The 17,956-nt window shown below is 47.7% G+C and overlaps 1 protein-coding gene across 1 annotated transcript; it reads right to left on the bottom strand.

The window, feature by feature from the left end:
• Positions 1-416: 416 nt before the first annotated feature.
• LOC115119413 (4-hydroxyphenylpyruvate dioxygenase-like protein) lies at positions 417-11,255 on the bottom strand. The gene is given in 6 exon segments (XM_065022895.1): positions 417-712; positions 1,365-1,501; positions 2,671-2,822; positions 9,843-10,006; positions 10,428-10,617; positions 10,620-11,255. Coding segments are annotated over 6 exon segments (1,347 nt in total). The 5' UTR covers positions 11,131-11,255; the 3' UTR covers positions 417-519.
• Positions 11,256-17,956: the final 6,701 nt, after the last annotated feature.

Raw genomic sequence — 17,956 nt, 5'->3', positions numbered from 1 at the left:
GTGCTCCACAGCTTCCCCGGTGAGCCACAGCTTCCCCGGTGAGCCACAGCTTCCCCGGTGCTCCACAGCTTCCCCGGTGCTCCACAGCTTCCCCGGTGCTCCACAGCTTCCCCTTCCCCGGTGCTCCACAGCTTCCCCTTCCCCGGTGCTCCACAGCTTCCCCGGTGGGCCACAGCTTCCCCTTCCCCAGTGCCCCACAGCTTCCCCGGTGGGCCACAGCTTCCCCTTCCCTCCACAGCCTCCCCTTCCCCAGTGGGCCACATATTCCCCGGCGCTCCACAGCTTCCCTGGCGCTCCAGAGCTTTCCCGGTGGGGCACAGCTTCCCCTTCCCCAGTGCCCCACAGCTTCCCCGGTGGGCCACAGCTTCCCCTTCCCTCCACAGCTTTGACGCTCCAGAGCTTCCCCGGGAAAACTCAGTGTATTTTAGCCTCACAGACCAAAGAGTAGCGGAGGAAGGAGTTCGCTGCAAAATGTTACGCGCTGTGGCAGTGCTTCGGTTCTGGGGTCGTGTTCTGGGGTTATGTTCTGTGAGTCGTGTTCTCTCCTTGTGCCTCAGTCTCTGCCCTCTCTGTGTCCATGTATGCCTGGACAGACCTCCACAGGGCTTGGATGTTCCCCTCTCCGAACCCTGACGCACCTCTCCTCTCTATCAGCTCCAGGAAAAAGGTGTCCTCTGAGAAGATGGGCTTGGTGAACGCCTGGAGCAGGTATCTGTTTAGAGGGAATGAGAAGATGGGTGAACGCCTGGAGCAGGTATCTGTTTAGAGGGAATGAGAAGATGGGCTTGGTGAACGCCTGGAGCAGGTATCTGGGAATGAGAAGATGGGCTTGGTGAACGCCTGGAGCAGGTATCTGTTTAGAGGGAATGAGAAGATGGGCTTGGTGAACGCCTGGAGCAGGTATCTGTTTAGAGGGAATGAGAAGATGTGCTTGGTGAACGCCTGGAACAGGTATCTGTTTAGAGGGAATGAGAAGATGGGCTTGGTGAATGCCTGGAGTAGGTATCTGTTTAGAGGGAATGAGAAGATGGGCTTGGTGAACGCCTGGAGCAGGTATCTGTTTGGAGGGAATGAGAAGATGGGCTTGGTGAACGCCTGGAGCAGGTATCTGTTTAGAGGTGTCTCACTTCCTGATCATCATTAGAAAACATTTATACTCTGACTGACCGGTCTCTACACCCTGACCTCTACACCCTGACCTCTACACCCTGACCTCTACACCCTGACCTCTACACCCTGTGTTGTGATGAAGCAGAGCAGTAGACATACTGCGTTCTCATCAGAGCTGAAATAAAGTACTATATTGAAAACCCACGACAGTCTTTAAGGAGCATTTGATACCTACAGGCTAATGAATCTGGTACCTTTTCTTCTGCGTGTCCGTAGTCTGACAGGACGGGTCAGTCTGGACCTGGCGCAGGTCTGTGTCCAGGAGGATGCTGTGCTGAGACAGCATCTGGGGGTCGTAACCTGCGTCCTCCATCTCCTGCTGCTTACCCACCTGCCACAGGACAAGACACAGGGGTCAACGAGCACAGTGGTAGTAGATATAACGTTCGACTTCCTGCCTGACTAGATGCGCAGGCGTTTCATTAACCAATGGTTGCGTGCCACGTCACCCGTTGTGCAGTCGGGCGTCAGACGGCTTCGTCGTACGATGTGATTCGCTGACATGCTAAATGCCCACCAAGGAGCTGTAAGACCTGGGACGCGTCCTCAACGTAGTGGAGAGGAAATCAACCAACAACACTAACAGTGTTCAATCACGCTACAACTTCCTACTTCCAGAAAACAACTTCCTGTCGTGTTCAATCACGCTACAACTTCCTACTTCCAGAAAACAACTTCCTGTCGTGTTCAATCACGCTACAACTTCCTACTTCCAGACAACTTCCTGTCGTGTTCAATCACGCTACAACTTCCTACTTCCAGACAACTTCCTGTCGTGTTCAATCACGCTACAACTTCTTACTTCGGGAAAACAATTTCCTGTAGTGTTCAATGACGCTACAACTTCATACTTCCAGAAAACAACCTCCTGTAGATGCATGTAGAGCTACAGAGGACTTTTTGGGTTCCTTTGAATGATCCATGTACCACAATGCATTGGGGCATCTCACACACCTGTTTCATTCACAAGTTAGAGACGGACGGACATGAGTGAGACAGACGGACGGACATGCTTGAGAGACAGACGGACGGACATGCGTGAGAGAAGTGAAGAAGAAGTGGACTCCTGCCCGGCCCATGGTCTGTGCTGTGGACACTATGGTGACTGAGTGAGACAAACCTCCGTGTAGTAGGCAGGAGGAGGAGAGAAGAAGTGGACTCCTGCCCTGCCCATGGTCTGTGATGTGGACACTATGGTGACTGAGTGAGACAAACCTCCGTGTAGTAGGCAGGAGGAGGAGAGAAGAAGTGGACTCCTGCCCGGCCCATGGTCTGTGCTGTGGACACTATGGTGACTGAGTGAGACAAACCTCCGTGTAGTAGGCAGGAGGAGGAGAGAAGAAGTGGACTCCTGCCCTGCCCATGGTCTGTGCTGTGGACACTATGGTGACTGAGTGAGACAAACCTCCGTGTAGTAGGCAGGAGGAGGAGAGAAGAAGTGGACTCCTGCCCGGCCCATGGTCTGTGCTGTGGACACTATGGTGACTGAGTGAGACAAACCTCGGTGTAGTAGGCAGGAGGAGGAGAGAAGAAGTGGACTCCTGCCCGGCCCATGGTCTGTGCTGTGGACACTATGTCCTGTGTGTACAATCCAATGTGCTGGATCCCTGGGCCTCCGTGCTGCTCCAGAAAGGTGTCCACCTGGTTCCTGCCTGAAACAGACACCATACAGACACCATTCAGACCGAGATAGACACCATCCAGACCGAGATAGACGCCATCCAGACCGAGATAGACGCCATCCAGACCGAGATAGACGCCATCCAGACCGAGACAGACGCCATTCAGACGCCATTCAGACCGAGACAGACGCCATTCAGACCGAGACAGACGCCATTCAGACCGAGACAGACACCATTCAGACCGAGACAGACACCATTCAGACCGAGACAGACACCATTCAGACCGAGACAGACACCATTCAGACCGAGACAGACACCATTCAGACCGAGACAGACACCATTCAGACCGAGACAGACACCATTCAGACCGAGACAGACACCATTCAGACCGAGACAGACACCATTCAGACCGAGATAGACACCATTCAGACCGAGATAGACACCATCCAGACCGAGATAGACACCATTCAGACACCATTCAGACCGAGACAGACACCATCCAGACCGAGATAGACACCATCCAGACCGAGATAGACACCATTCAGGTCTCGGCAGGTGGTAATTCATTATAATGAAAATTGGTCACGGGTAAATGCATTGGCTCTTTCTCTCAATCCATGTATTCCTCACATCGCCTCTCCTAACTAGAGGTTGACACCGGAAACAGGACACCGGAAACAGGACACCGGAAACAGGACACCGGAAACCCGGCAGGATGTTACCGGTCCCATCGGATTCCGGTAGGAAAGTTCTAGAGTCCATTTCGGGACAGGATCAACAGTCTATACAAATAGTTATAAACTGAGTTTTTTGCGGGGCAGAATTATGTCATGTGTGGAGCATTTCTTCAAAACAACAACAGTGTAGTAATTTGAGTAAAAAAAATAAATAAAAAGGTCATTTCCCCCTCGGCTCACTCTGGCGTCAGTCATTAGGTTCCTTCAGATGCTAACCGACATTACCAGGATACATTATGAAGTCTTCAATGGAGGAATAACAATGTCTTGTTGCAGCCAAGGTCCCATCACTAACATTACAGCCAAGGACCCATCACTAACATTACAGCCAAGGACCCATCACTAACATTACAGTCAAGGACCCATCACAGCCAAGGTCCCATCACTAACATTACAGTCAAGGACCCATCACTAACATTACAGCCAAGGACCCATCACTAACATTACAGCCAAGGTCCCATCACTAACATTACAGCCAAGGTCCCATCACTAACATTACAGCCAAGGACCCATCACTAACATTACAGCCAAGGACCCATCACTAACATTACAGCCAAGGACCCATCACTAACATTACAGCCAAGGTCCCATCACTAACATTACAGCCAAGGACCCATCACTAACATTACAGCCAAGGACCCATCACTAACATTACAGCCAAGGACCCATCACTAACACATCACTACAGCCAAGGACCCATCACTAACATTACAGCCAAGGACCCATCACTAACATTACAGCCAAGTCCCATCACTAACATTACAGCCAACCCATCACTAACATTACAGCCAAGGACCCATCACTAACATTACAGCCAAGGACCCATCACTAACATTACAGCCAAGGACCCATCACTAACATCACACAAGGCACTAACATTACAGCCAAGGACCCATCACTAACATTACAGCCAAGGACCCATCACTAACATTACAGCCAAGGACCCATCACTAACATTACAGCCAAGGTCCCATCACTAACATTACAGCCAAGGTCCCATCACTAACATCACAGCCAAGGTCCCATCACTAACATTACAGCCAAGGTCCATCATAACATTACAGCCAAGGTCCCATCACTAACATCACAGCCAAGGACCCATCACTAACATCACAGCCAAGCCAAGGACCCATCACAGCCAAGGACCCATCACTAACATCACAGCCAAGGACCCATCACTAACATCACAGCCAAGGACCCATCACTAACATCACAGCCAAGGTCCCATCACTAACATCACATCCAAGGTCCCATCACAGCCAAGGACCCATCACTAACATCACATCCAAGGTCCCATCACTAACATCACAGCCAAGGTCCCATCACTAACATCACAGCCAAGGACCCATCACTAACATCACAGCCAAGGACCCATCACTAACATTACAGCCAAGGACCCATCACTAACATCACAGCCAAGGACCCATCATCACAGCCAAGGACCCATCACTAACATTACAGCCAAGGACCCATCACTAACATTACAGCCAAGGACCCATCACTAACATTACAGCCAAGGACCCATCACTAACATTACAGCCAAGGTCCCATCCCATCACAAGGTAACATCATTACAGCCAAGGTCCCATCACATCCAACATCACACAGGACCCATCAAGGACCCATCACAGCCAAGGACCCATCACAGCCAAGGACCCATCACTAACATCACAGCCAAGGACCCATCACTAACATCACAGCCAAGGACCCATCACTAACATCACAGCCAAGGACCCATCACTAACATCACATCCAGCCAAGGACCCATCACTAACATCACATCCAAGGTCCCATCACTAACATCACAGCCAAGGTCCCATCACTAACATTACAGCCAAGGACCCATCACTAACATCACAGCCAAGGACCCATCACTAACATCACAGCCAAGGACCCATCACAGCCAAGGACCCATCACTAACATTACAGCCAAGGACCCATCACTAACATTACAGCCAAGGACCCATCACTAACATCACAGCCAAGGACCCATCACTAACATCACAGCCAAGGACCCATCACTAACATCACAGCCAAGGACCCATCACAGCCAAGGACCCATCACTAACATAACATTACAGCCAAGGACCCATCCAGCCAAGGTCCCATCACTAACATCACAGCCAAGGTCCCATCACTAACATCACAGCCAAGGTCCCATCACTAACATCACAGCCAAGGACCCATCACAGCCAAGGACCCATCACTAACATCACAGCCAAGGACCCATCACTAACATCACAGCCAAGGTCACTAACATCAGCCAAGGACCCATCACTAACATCCAAGGTCCCATCACAGCCAAGGACCCATCACTAACATCACATCCAAGGTCCCATCACTAACATCACAGCCAAGGACCCATCACTAACATCACAGCCAAGGACCCATCACAGCCAAGGACCCATCACTAACATCACAGCCAAGGACCCATCACAGCCAAGGACCCATCACTAACATCACATCAAAGGTCCCATCACTAACATCACATCCAAGGTCCCATCACAGCCAAGGACCCATCACTAACATCACAGCCAAGGTCCCATCACTAACATTACAGCCAAGGACCCATCACTAACATCACAGCCAAGGACCCATCACTAACATCACAGCCAAGGACCCATCACTAACATCACAGCCAAGGACCCATCACAGCCAAGGACCCATCACTAACATCACAGCCAAGGACCCATCACTAACATCACAGCCAAGGACCCATCACAGCCAAGGACCCATCACTAACATCACAGCCAAGGACCCATCACTAACATCACAGCCAAGGACCCATCACTAACATCACAGCCAAGGACCCATCACTAACATCACAGCCAAGGACCCATCACTAACATTACAGCCAAGGACCCATCACTAACATTACAGCCAAGGACCCATCACTAACATCACAGCCAAGGACCCATCACTAACATCACAGCCAAGGTCCCATCACTAACATCACAGCCAAGGACCCATCACTAACATTACAGCCAAGGACCCATCACTAACATCACAGCCAAGGACCCATCACTAACATTACAGCCAAGGACCCATCACTAACATTACAGCCAAGGACCCATCACAGCCAAGGACCCATCACTAACATCACAGCCAAGGTCCCATCACTAACATCACAGCCAAGGTCCCATCACTAACATCACAGCCAAGGTCCCATCACTAACATCACAGCCAAGGACCCATCACAGCCAAGGACCCATCACTAACATCACAGCCAAGGACCCATCACAGCCAAGGACCCATCACTAACATCACAGCCAAGGACCCATCACAGCCAAGGACCCATCACTAACATCACATCCAAGGTCCCATCACTAACGTCACAGCCAAGGTCCCATCACAGCCAAGGACCCATCACTAACATCACAGCCAAGGACCCATCACAGCCAAGGACCCATCACTAACATCACAGCCAAGGACCCATCACTAACATCACAGCCAAGGTCCCATCACTAACATCACAGCCAAGGTCCCATCACTAACATCACAGCCAAGGTCCCATCACTAACATCACAGCCAAGGACCCATCACAGCCAAGGACCCATCACTAACATCACATCCAAGGTCCCATCACTAACGTCACAGCCAAGGTCCCATCACAGCCAAGGACCCATCACTAACATCACAGCCAAGGACCCATCACTAACATCACAGCCAAGGACCCATCACTAACATCACAGCCAAGGACCCATCACTAACATCACAGCCAAGGTCCCATCACTAACATTACAGCCAAGGACCCATCACTAACATTACAGCCAAGGACCCATCACTAACATCACAGCCAAGGTCCCATCACTAACATCACAGCCAAGGTCCCATCACTAACATCACAGCCAAGGTCCCATCACTAACATTACAGCCAAGGACCCATCACTAACATTACAGCAAAGGACCCATCACTAACATTACAGCCAAGGACCCATCACTAACATCACAACCAAGGTCCCATCACTAACATCACAGCCAAGGACCCATCACTAACATTACAGCCAAGGACCCATCACTAACATCACAACCAAGGACCCATCACTAACATCACAGCCAAGGTCCCATCACTAACATCACAGCCAAGGACCCATCACTAACATCACAGCCAAGGTCCCATCACTAACATTACAGCCAAGGACCCATCACTAACATTACAGCAAAGGACCCATCACTAACATTACAGCCAAGGACCCATCACTAACATCACAGCCAAGGTCCCATCACTAACATCACAGCCAAGGACCCATCACTAACATTACAGCCAAGGTCCCATCACTAACATCACAGCCAAGGTCCCATCACTAACATTACAGCCAAGGACCCATCACTAACATCACAGCCAAGGACCCATCACTAACATCACATCCAAGGTCCCATCACAGCCAAGGACCCATCACTAACATCACAGCCAAGGACCCATCACTAACATTACAGCCAAGGACCCATCACTAACATTACAGCCAATGACCCATCACAGCCAAGGACCCATCACTAACATCACAGCCAAGGACCCATCACTAACATCACAGCCAAGGACCCATCACTAACATTACAGCCAAGGTCCCATCACTAACATTACAGCCAAGGACCCATCACTAACATTACAGCCAAGGACCCATCACAGCCAAGGACCCATCACTAACATCACAGCCAAGGTCCCATCAAAGCCAAGGACCCATCACTAACATTACAGCCAAGGACCCATCACAGCCAAGGACCCATCACTAACATCACAGCCAAGGTCCCATCACAGCCAAGGACCCATCACTAACATCACAGCCAAGGACCCATCACTAACATTACAGCCAAGGTCCCATCAGGAAAGAACAACGTTTAAGCTCAATTTGATTGGTGTCTTTGTTGTCAAGACAACTCAGAGTACACGACTTGTAAAAAAAAAAAAGTTTAAATGCTGAGGTTTAATCAAATAGTCTACCAACAAACCCCCAACTACTTTACAATCAAGCCCAAGCAGCATAGCTAAACCCCCAACTACTTTACCATCAAGCCCAAGCAGCATAGCTAAACCCCCCACTACCTTACCATCAAGCCCAAGCAGCCTGAAGCAGCATAGCTAAACCCCCAACTACCTTACCATCAAGCCCAAGCAGCATAGCTAAACCCCCAACTACTTTACCATCAAGCCCAAGCAGCATAGCTAAACCCCCCACTACCTTACCATCAAGCCCAAGCAGCCTGAAGCAGCATAGCTAAACCCCCCACTACCTTACCATCAAGCCCAAGCAGCCTGAAGCAGCATAGCTAAACCCCCCACTACCTTACCATCAAGCCCAAGCAGCCTGAAGCAGCATAGCTAAACCCCCAACTACTTTACCATCAAGCCCAAGCAGCATAGCTAAACCCCCAACTACTTTACCATCAAGCCCAAGCAGCCTGAAGCAGCATAGCTAAACCCCCCAACTACTTTACCATCAAGGCCAATTGTTTGCGTTATTTAACTAAACCCCCGTGACATTTGAGGTGAAGAATGAAACAAAAATAGATCGACTTGTACTGTCGGCTCAGGTGTTGTTGTTTTTTTTTTATTTTAGGTTGACGATGTAAATGTTAACATGTGCTCAGATGTAGGCTATAGATTTACACTAGTAGTGAACAGACCATCCTGCAGGGGGCGCTGTCCTCATCCATCTATTTAAATCCATTAGAATACGTTCTCATCCAGAGAGATTTAGGCCTATGTAACCGATGTGAAACGGCTAGCTAGTTAGCGGTGGTGCGCGCTAATAGCGTTTCAATCGGTGACATCACTCGCTCTGAGAGACCTTGAAGTAGTTGTTTCCCCTTTGCTCACGGCAAGGGCCGCGGATTTTGTGGCGCGACAGGTGCTTTGTGGGTGTCAGTTGTCGATGTGTGCAGAGGGTCCCTGGTTCGAGTCCAGGTAGGGGCGATGAGTGGGACGGAAGCAAAACTGTTACACCTACAGTCAAAACATTTAACTACAATTAGACAATACAACCACATATCACAGTCGCAATATTACATTATTTGTAATAGTTCTTTAAACATAATAGCCTATTTCTGCGCACGGACGGACTTTAATCAGGAAGGGACAGGAAAGTTCTGGGGTTATAGAACTGTTGCCGGATCAGGGCAGTACAGGGGGTTAACTCAATTTTCATTCCCGTGTCAACCTCTACTCATAACCTCCTCAAATCCTATTGAAGATGAGGGACCTTTGACCTTCTCTTCCAAAACAGGTGAGAAAGAGGAAGAGAGAGGATTTGAGGAAGCACAGAAAGAAAAAAAACATTTTAAGAAATGAGCGGTATAACTCTCTGAAAGTGATGACCTTGGTCAGGCAGCGACCCGATGACAAACTTGCAGTCCGGTTGCTTGTCATCTGTGAAGGGAAGCTTGATTCCGGTTTGGCTGCATTTCCAATACTCCATGGCTGTGAGACGCAGTCCAATGCCCTCCGTGTTCAGAACATAGCCCTCGTCCACATCCTCATTACTAAGGGAAACAGACAGAATACATTTATTTATTGTCCCAGGTGAGACATTTGTAAAAAGATGGAGAAAACACTTACAGAAAGAGCATCTATTAGTCTTCATAGTTGATCCCATAGACATGCTATTTAATTAGTATTAAAAATGCCTAATTACATGGTTTATCCTTATAGCGTAGCCTGGGTACCAAACCCAGTTTGTGCCATCATTCCACATGTTTGGCTTATGACACAGAGTGGCATGACAGCACTAACAGGTCTGGTGCCCAACCAAAACAAAAAAATTCTATACTCACAATAAGTTATAGTAACTTTCATTCATATTACATTCACTGCATCCGTTTGTATTGAGATGCATGATCATTCATCATCTAACAATTCACTATTTTCAAATTGCAGAATCATAAAAAATAAAAGCCACTTAACCTGTCAATGAAGAACCTGTGGAAGCCAAAGTGCCTCTCATACCAGCTCATCACTTGCGGTGTGCACCGTCTCGGACAGGCATAGGTGATGTGATCAAAATGAGTGACTGGACAAGAAGAATCCGTACTATTAGACACCGGTGTGCCGTTTTCCGTCACGTTTTCAACCTCCTGAAACCCGGGTAAGAAACTCCCTTGTATTTACTCGTGTCAATGAGCGTGTGGTTCACATTTCCCACGATTGATTTGACTACTGAATAGGTGACAATCCCTTTCTCGTCACACACCTCTGTCGGAGGCACCAAGAAATCGCAGCCAAGGTTGCGAAGGGACTTGAATGACCTTTCCACGTTTTCTACTTCGAAACAGACGTTAGACGCGGTATCGACGGAATAGTGTGGGTTGACATCGTAGAGACATTTCGGATCCTTGTCGTTCTTTATCCCGGTTTGAATGTTGTTCGTCCATCCGGTTCCGATTCTGAAGGAGAAATCCCTCTTGCTCGATAGTGTTACTCCATTCAATGGTCTTTCATTGACGACGAAAACTGCCGCTCCTTTCCTGAAAGCCAACTGTTTTGACTTCTCCGTCAACCTCGCAACAAATAAATTAAACTTAAATTTAGAAACAAGTTCATACGCTATTTTATCCACGTTTGTAACGTGAAGTGAAATGTGGTGCAACCGGCTCAAGGAGGCTGCCATTTTGTTATGACGTCAGGTTGGCGTGTGTGTGTCACCGAAAAGAAAAATACTTTATATAGGATCCAGTTTGACAGTTAGGGCCGATACAATGCAAAATATAAATAACCCCAGCCTCCCCGCTGAAATAAAAAGAACCAATTACTGTGTGTCTGACTGAGCCAGGTGAGTGTCACTGCCGTTGGGCATTACATCTGTCAGTCTCTCTCCCAGCCAATGACATTTGGTCCAGTCCGTTCGAACTTCCCCTGGGCCCCAGCTTCCATCTCTGTTTCGTGGTGACATCTGGATGTATACATTTACATTTAAGTCATTTAGCAGACGCTCTTATCCAGAGCGACTTACAAATTCTGGATGTATATAAAAATAACAAATTATTCAAACGTTGAACTCAATTGTTATGCATGAACGGTTATGATAACTGACTAGTTAATGCTAAGTACTAACCAACTGGAGACTAACCACCGATGTAGACCATTTGTCTTGCGCAAGGATTTAATGACGGAAACAAAACCTACGAAAAATGTAAAATGTTGGTTGTGAATTTCTTAAACTGCTGCATTGTCCAATTGGAATTAATATCATTCTAGTGGTGTCCTATTATATGAACATACTAACATATAATTAATAAATTAATATGATACTAACATTATATAATGAATATTATACTAACATTATATAATGAATATTATTACTAACATTATAATGAATTATATAATGAATAAATTAATATTATTACTAACATATAATAATTATATAATGAATAAATTAATATTATTACTAACATTAAATACATTATATAATGAATATATTCATATTATACTAACATTGTACTATTATATTAACATTATACTTTGTATTTCTGTTCCTAGGCCGTCATTGAAAATAAGAATTTGTTCTTAACTGACTTGCTTAGTTAAATAAAGGTAACAAAATAAAATAAATACATTTTATTGTTATAATATTATACTCATTTATATGATTTACTCATCCGGGGTGAGGATAGTAGCCTAGTGGTTAGAGCGTTGGACTAGTAACCGGAAGGTTGCAAGTTCAAATCCCTGAGCTGACAAGGTACGAATCTGTCGTTCTGCCCACTGTTCCCCGATAGGCCGTCATTGAAAATAAGAATTTGTTCTTAAATGACTTGCCTAGTTAAATAAAGGTAAAAAAAAACTAGTGCATCTGACAGATGTAAATTGAGTCAGAGCCAGGATGCCACCCCAATTGTTGCATTATTTTAAGAGGACACATTTCTTCCTGTCTCTACTGGTCAGATGGTTCCAGAGATTCTTGCTACCAGTGACATTACGCCAATATGTCCTCTTTCTAGCCAGCCTCCTCCTAAGAGCAACACGTTCCCCTTGTTTTATTTTACTAAAAGTTATTGTTATACATTTTGTTCAGTAAACTTGTTTACATAAAGTGTGGCGTGGGTTGTGTGGGTGGCTGGTGTATTGCTGGGGGGGCCATTTTTGGGGGGCCATTTTTTCATTCCCAGTCCGTCCCTGCTCAGAGCAGTCGTCTCTGTGTCTCTATGCTGCTCCCTGCTCAGAGCAGTCGTCTCTCAGGGTCTCTATGCTGCTCCCTGCTCAGAGCAGTTGTCTCTGTGTCTCTATGCTGCTCCCTGCTCAGAGCAGTCGTCTCTGTGTCTCTATGCTGCTCCCTGCTCAGAGCAGTCGTCTCTGTGTCTCTATGCTGCTCCCTGCTCAGAGCAGTCGTCTCTGTGTCTCTATGCTGCTCCCTGCTCAGAGCAGTCGTCTCTGTGTCTCTATGCTGCTCCCTGCTCAGAGCAGTCGTCTCTCAGGGTCTCTATACTGCCCCCTACTGATAGGTCGTCTCTCAGAGTCTCTATACTGCCCCCTACTGATAGGTCGTCTCTCAGAGTCTCTATACTGCCCCCTACTGATAGGTCGTCTCTCAGAGTCTCTATACTGCCCCCTACTGATAGGTCGTCTCTCAGAGTCTCTATACTGCCCCCTACTGATAGGTCGTCTCTCAGAGTCTCTATACTGCCCCCTACTGATAGGTCGTCTCTCAGAGTCTCTATACTGCCCCCTACTGATAGGTCGTCTCTCAGGGTCTCTATGCTGCCCCCTACTGATAGGTCGTCTCTCAGGGTCTCTATGCTGCTCCCTGCACAGAGCGTCGTCTCTCAGGGTCTCTATGCTGCCCCCTACTGATAGGTCGTCTCTCAGTGTCTCTATGCTGCCCCCTACTGATAGGTCGTCTCTCAGTGTCTCTATGCTGCCCCCTACTGATAGGTCGTCTCTCAGGGTCTCTATGCTGCCCCCTACTGATAGGTCGTCTCTATACTGCCCCCTACTGATAGGTCGTCTCTCAGGGTCTCTATACTGCCCCCTGCTGATAGGTCGTCTCTCAGAGTCTCTATACTGCCCCCTACTGATAGGTCGTCTCTCAGGGTCTCTATGCTGCTCCCTGCTCAGAGCAGTCGTCTCTCAGGGTCTCTATGCTGCTCCCTACTGATAGGTCGTCTCTCAGGGTCTCTATGCTGCTCCCTACTGATAGGTCGTCTCTCAGGGTCTCTATGCTGCTCCCTACTGATAGGTCGTCTCTCAGGGTCTCTATGCTGCCCCCTACTGATAGGTCGTCTCTCAGGGTCTCTATGCTGCCCCCTACTGATAGGTCATCTCTCAGTGTCTCTATGCTGCCCCCTACTGATAGGTCATCTCTCAGGGTCTCTATGCTGCCCCCTACTGATAGGTCATCTCTCAGTGTCTCTATGCTGCCCCCTACTGATAGGTCATCTCTCAGTGTCTCTATGCTGCCCCCTACTGATAGGTCATCTCTCAGTGTCTCTATGCTGCCCCCTACTGATAGGTCATCTCTCAGTGTCTCTATGCTGCTCCCTGCAAAGCGGTCGTCACTCAGGGTCTCTATGCTGCCCCCTACTGATAGGTCATCTCTCAGGGTCTCTATGCTGCCCCCTACTGATAGGTCATCTCTCAGGGTCTCTATGCTGCCCCCTACTGATAGGTCATCTCTCAGGGTCTCTATGCGTTCCCCTGCTCAGACGTTGCATGCATCAACCAACAGCTCCTAGATAGATAGGTATGTTACATATCAGCTGACCAGTGATCAGATATTACAGCTCCTAGATAGGTATGTTACATACCAGCTGACCAGTGATCAGATCTTACAGCTCCTAGATAGGTATGTTACATATCAGCTGACCAGTGACCAGATCTTACAGCTCCTGGATAGGTATGTTACATATCAGCTGACCAGTGATCAGATATTACAGCTCCTAGATAGGTATGTTACATATCAGCTGACCAGTGATCAGATCTTACAGCTCCTAGATAGGTATGTTACATATCAGCTGACCAGTGATCAGATCTTACAGCTCCTAGATAGGTATGTTACTTACATATCAGCTGACCAGTGATCAGATCATATACTGTAACATAGTAATCTGATGCCCGACTGCACAGTCAATGAGGTGGCACGCAACCATTGGTTGATGCAATGCAATGCCTGCAGATCTATTTGGGTAGGATCTCGATCACCACTTCCTCCCAAAACAGCCCTAGAGCTCTACCCCATTCTTGGAGCATGCAGGTCCCTAGTCTAGTCATGTGACGTGTTTCCTGGGAAAACAGAGGGAGAACGAGAAAATGTTTAGTTCAAACTGAACCAAAACCATTGCACTAATTAATCCACAAAGCCGTCAAGGTTTTATGCCCTTTAAAACAGCCCTTTCACCCTTCAATGGACTGATTTTGGACAGGGCATCTGTCTGTATTCACTCTCACATTTCTTCACCTCTCCTCTCTTCACTCTCATCCCTCGTTCCTCCTCTCCTCTCATCTCTCGTTCCTCCTCTCCTCTCTTCACACTCTCCCTCATTCCTCCTCTCCTCTCACCCCTCGTTCCTCCTCTCCTCTCACCCCTCGTTCCTCCTCTCCTCTCATCTCTTGTTCCTCATCTCCTCTCTTCACACTCTCCCTCGCTCCTCCTCTCCTCTCTCCTCTCACCCCTCGTTCCTCCTCTCCTCTCACCCTTCGTTCCTCCTCTCCTCTCATCTCTTGTTCCTCATCTCCTCTCTTCACTCTCTCCCTCGCTCCTCCTCTCCTCTCTCCTCTCACCCCTCCTTCCTCCTCTCCTCTCACCCCTCGTTCCTCCTCTCCTCTCATCTCTTGTTCCTCATCTCCTCTCTTCACTCTCTCCCTCGCTCCTCCTCTCCTCTCTCCTCTCACCCCTCGTTCCTCCTCTCCTCTCACCCCTCGTTCCTCCTCTCCTCTCATCTCTTGTTCCTCATCTCCTCTCTTCACTCTCTCTCTCCCTCGCTCCTCCTCTCCTCTCTCCTCTCACCCCTCGTTCCTCCTCTCCTCTCACCCCTCGTTCCTCCTCTCCTCTCATCTCTTGTTCCTCATCTCCTCTCTTCACTCTCTCCCTCGCTCCTCCTCTCCTCTCTCCTCTCACCCCTCGTTCCTCCTCTCCTCTCACCCCTCGTTCCTCCTCTCCTCTAATCTCTTGTTCCTCATCTCCTCTCTTCACTCTCTCCCTCGCTCCTCCTCTCCTATCTTCTCTTCACTCTCTCCCTCATTCCTCCAATCCTCCAATTGTTGTGCTGTGTTCACTTTTACAGGAAGGTGGTCGCGGCGGCCCTTCTTTTTGCCATCGGACCTTGTCATCAAAGTCTGGCATTCTCTGGATTTATAGTGCTTTCAAGACAACTGGGAACTCTATTATGACATCAGTGATCTTCAGGTCGGAGTTCTAGAAGGAGGCTTGAGTTCTCGACTTGGAATTATAATGTCAGTGATCTTCAGGTCGGAGTTCTAGAAGGAGGCTTGAGTTCTCGACTTGGAATTATAATGTCAGTGATCTTCAGGTCGGAGTTCTAGAAGGAGGCTTGAGTTCTCGACTTGGAATTATAATGTCAGTGATCTTCAGGTCGGAGTTCTAGAAGGAGGCTTGAGTTCTCGACTTGGAATTATAATGTCAGTGATCTTCAGGTCGGAGTTCTAGAAGGAGGCTTGAGTTCTCGACTTGGAATTATAATGTCAGTGATCTTCAGGTCGGAGTTCTAGAAGGAGGCTTGAGTTCTCGACTTGGAATTCCGATTTGAATGACCGTTCAAAATGTATTTTCACAGTGGGAGCGGGAGAGTTCCCAGTTGTCTTGAACTCACTAAAGTCTGAGAGTTCCCAGTTGTCTTGAACTCACTAAAGTCTGAGAGTTCCCAGTTGTCTTGAACTCACTAAAGTCTGAGAGTTCCCAGTTGTCTTGAACTCACTAAAGTCTGAGAGTTCCCAGTTGTCTTGAACTCACTAAAGTCTGAGAGTTCCCAGTTGTCTTGAACTCACTAAAGTCTGAGTTCCCAGTTGTCTTGAACTCACTAAAGTCTGAGAGTTCCCAGTTGTCTTGAACTCACTAAGGTCTGAGAGTTCCCAGTTGTCTTGAACTCACTAAAGTCTGAGAGTTCCCAGTTGTCTTGAACTCACTAAAGTCTGAGAGAGTTGTCTTGAACTCACTAAAGTCTGAGAGTTCCCAGTTGTCTTGAACTCACTAAAGTCTGAGATTTCCCAGTTCCGAGTTTCCAATTGTTTTGAATGCGTCAGAAGTCAAACTGGATTGACAGCGTGGCCAATGTAGTCAACCTTTTCTGGCCCATGGGTGTTGCACGTGAATGTTTATCCTTTTAAGATTGGAAAAGAGACTCTTAAACCCAGACTTAGACCACACACCCTCTCCACTGAATAGCAGGCTAGTGATTGCTTTGTAATGCTTGCAGTTAGCCACAAATTCCTTCCAAACCACTCAATGTTGAATTTGCGATTTCCAACTTGTTGTGTAATATTTATGTCCAATGTCCGATGAGCACCGATTAGGTTTTATCTATAATTTCTCTTCATATGACAAAGATTGAAAAGGATGTGCCAGCATATAGTTGACTTGATTCATGATGATGGCTGCTAGCTAAGATTTTGAAATTATGATGTTTACATGATCAGTCCAATCAAAGCTACTGTAGATATAACGTGATTTGACGTCATTTTACCTGTGGCCAATGACCTTGAGCCTTCTTGGATGGGCACTACTAATGTAACTCAGCAGCATCAAAGGGGCTTGAATTTTTGAGCTCTCCCTGTAGATTTGACGGTGACGTAGTGTCCCCATGAGTGACAGAACACTGAGCCAATCACGGCGCAACTAGAGAACATTACCAACCCCTTTGCTCTGTATTTTCCCCCCGCTGCCCCACCACCACAGAAAGCACTGAGCTTGGCTGAAACATCTGCATTTTGGAGCTGCCCCACCACCACAGAAAGCACTGAGCTTGGCTGAAACATCTGCATTTTGGAGCTGCCCCACCACCACAGAAAGCACTGAGCTTGGCTGAAACATCTGCATTTTGGAGCTGCCTTACTCAAGAAAGCAAACGAGAGACCATGTTCATATGTGGCTTTATTAACGTAATGATGCATATATATATATATATATATATATATATATATTTTACATTGTTTGTAAATGTGACACGTATTAATGCCAAAATAACATGCAAAACAATGCAAACCAGATGGGATGGCGTATCGCTGCAGAATGCTGTAGTAGCCATGCTGGTTAAGTGTGCCTTGAATTCCAAATAAATCACAGACAGTGCCACCAGCATAGCACTCCCACACCATCACACCTCCTCCTCCATGGTTCACGGTGGGAACCACGCATGCAGAGATCATCCGGTCACCTACTCTGTGTCTCACAAAGACATCACACCTCCTCCTCCATGCTTCACGGTGGGAACCACGCATGCAGAGATCATCCGGTCACCTACTCTGTGTCTCTCAAAGACATCACA

The sequence above is a fragment of the Oncorhynchus nerka genome, linkage group LG10, assembly GCF_034236695.1.
Source record: "Oncorhynchus nerka isolate Pitt River linkage group LG10, Oner_Uvic_2.0, whole genome shotgun sequence".
Classification (NCBI taxonomy): Eukaryota; Metazoa; Chordata; class Actinopteri; order Salmoniformes; family Salmonidae; genus Oncorhynchus; species Oncorhynchus nerka.
The sequence above is the reverse complement of the archived record's forward strand: the minus strand, read 5'-3'. Positions and strand labels throughout refer to the sequence as shown.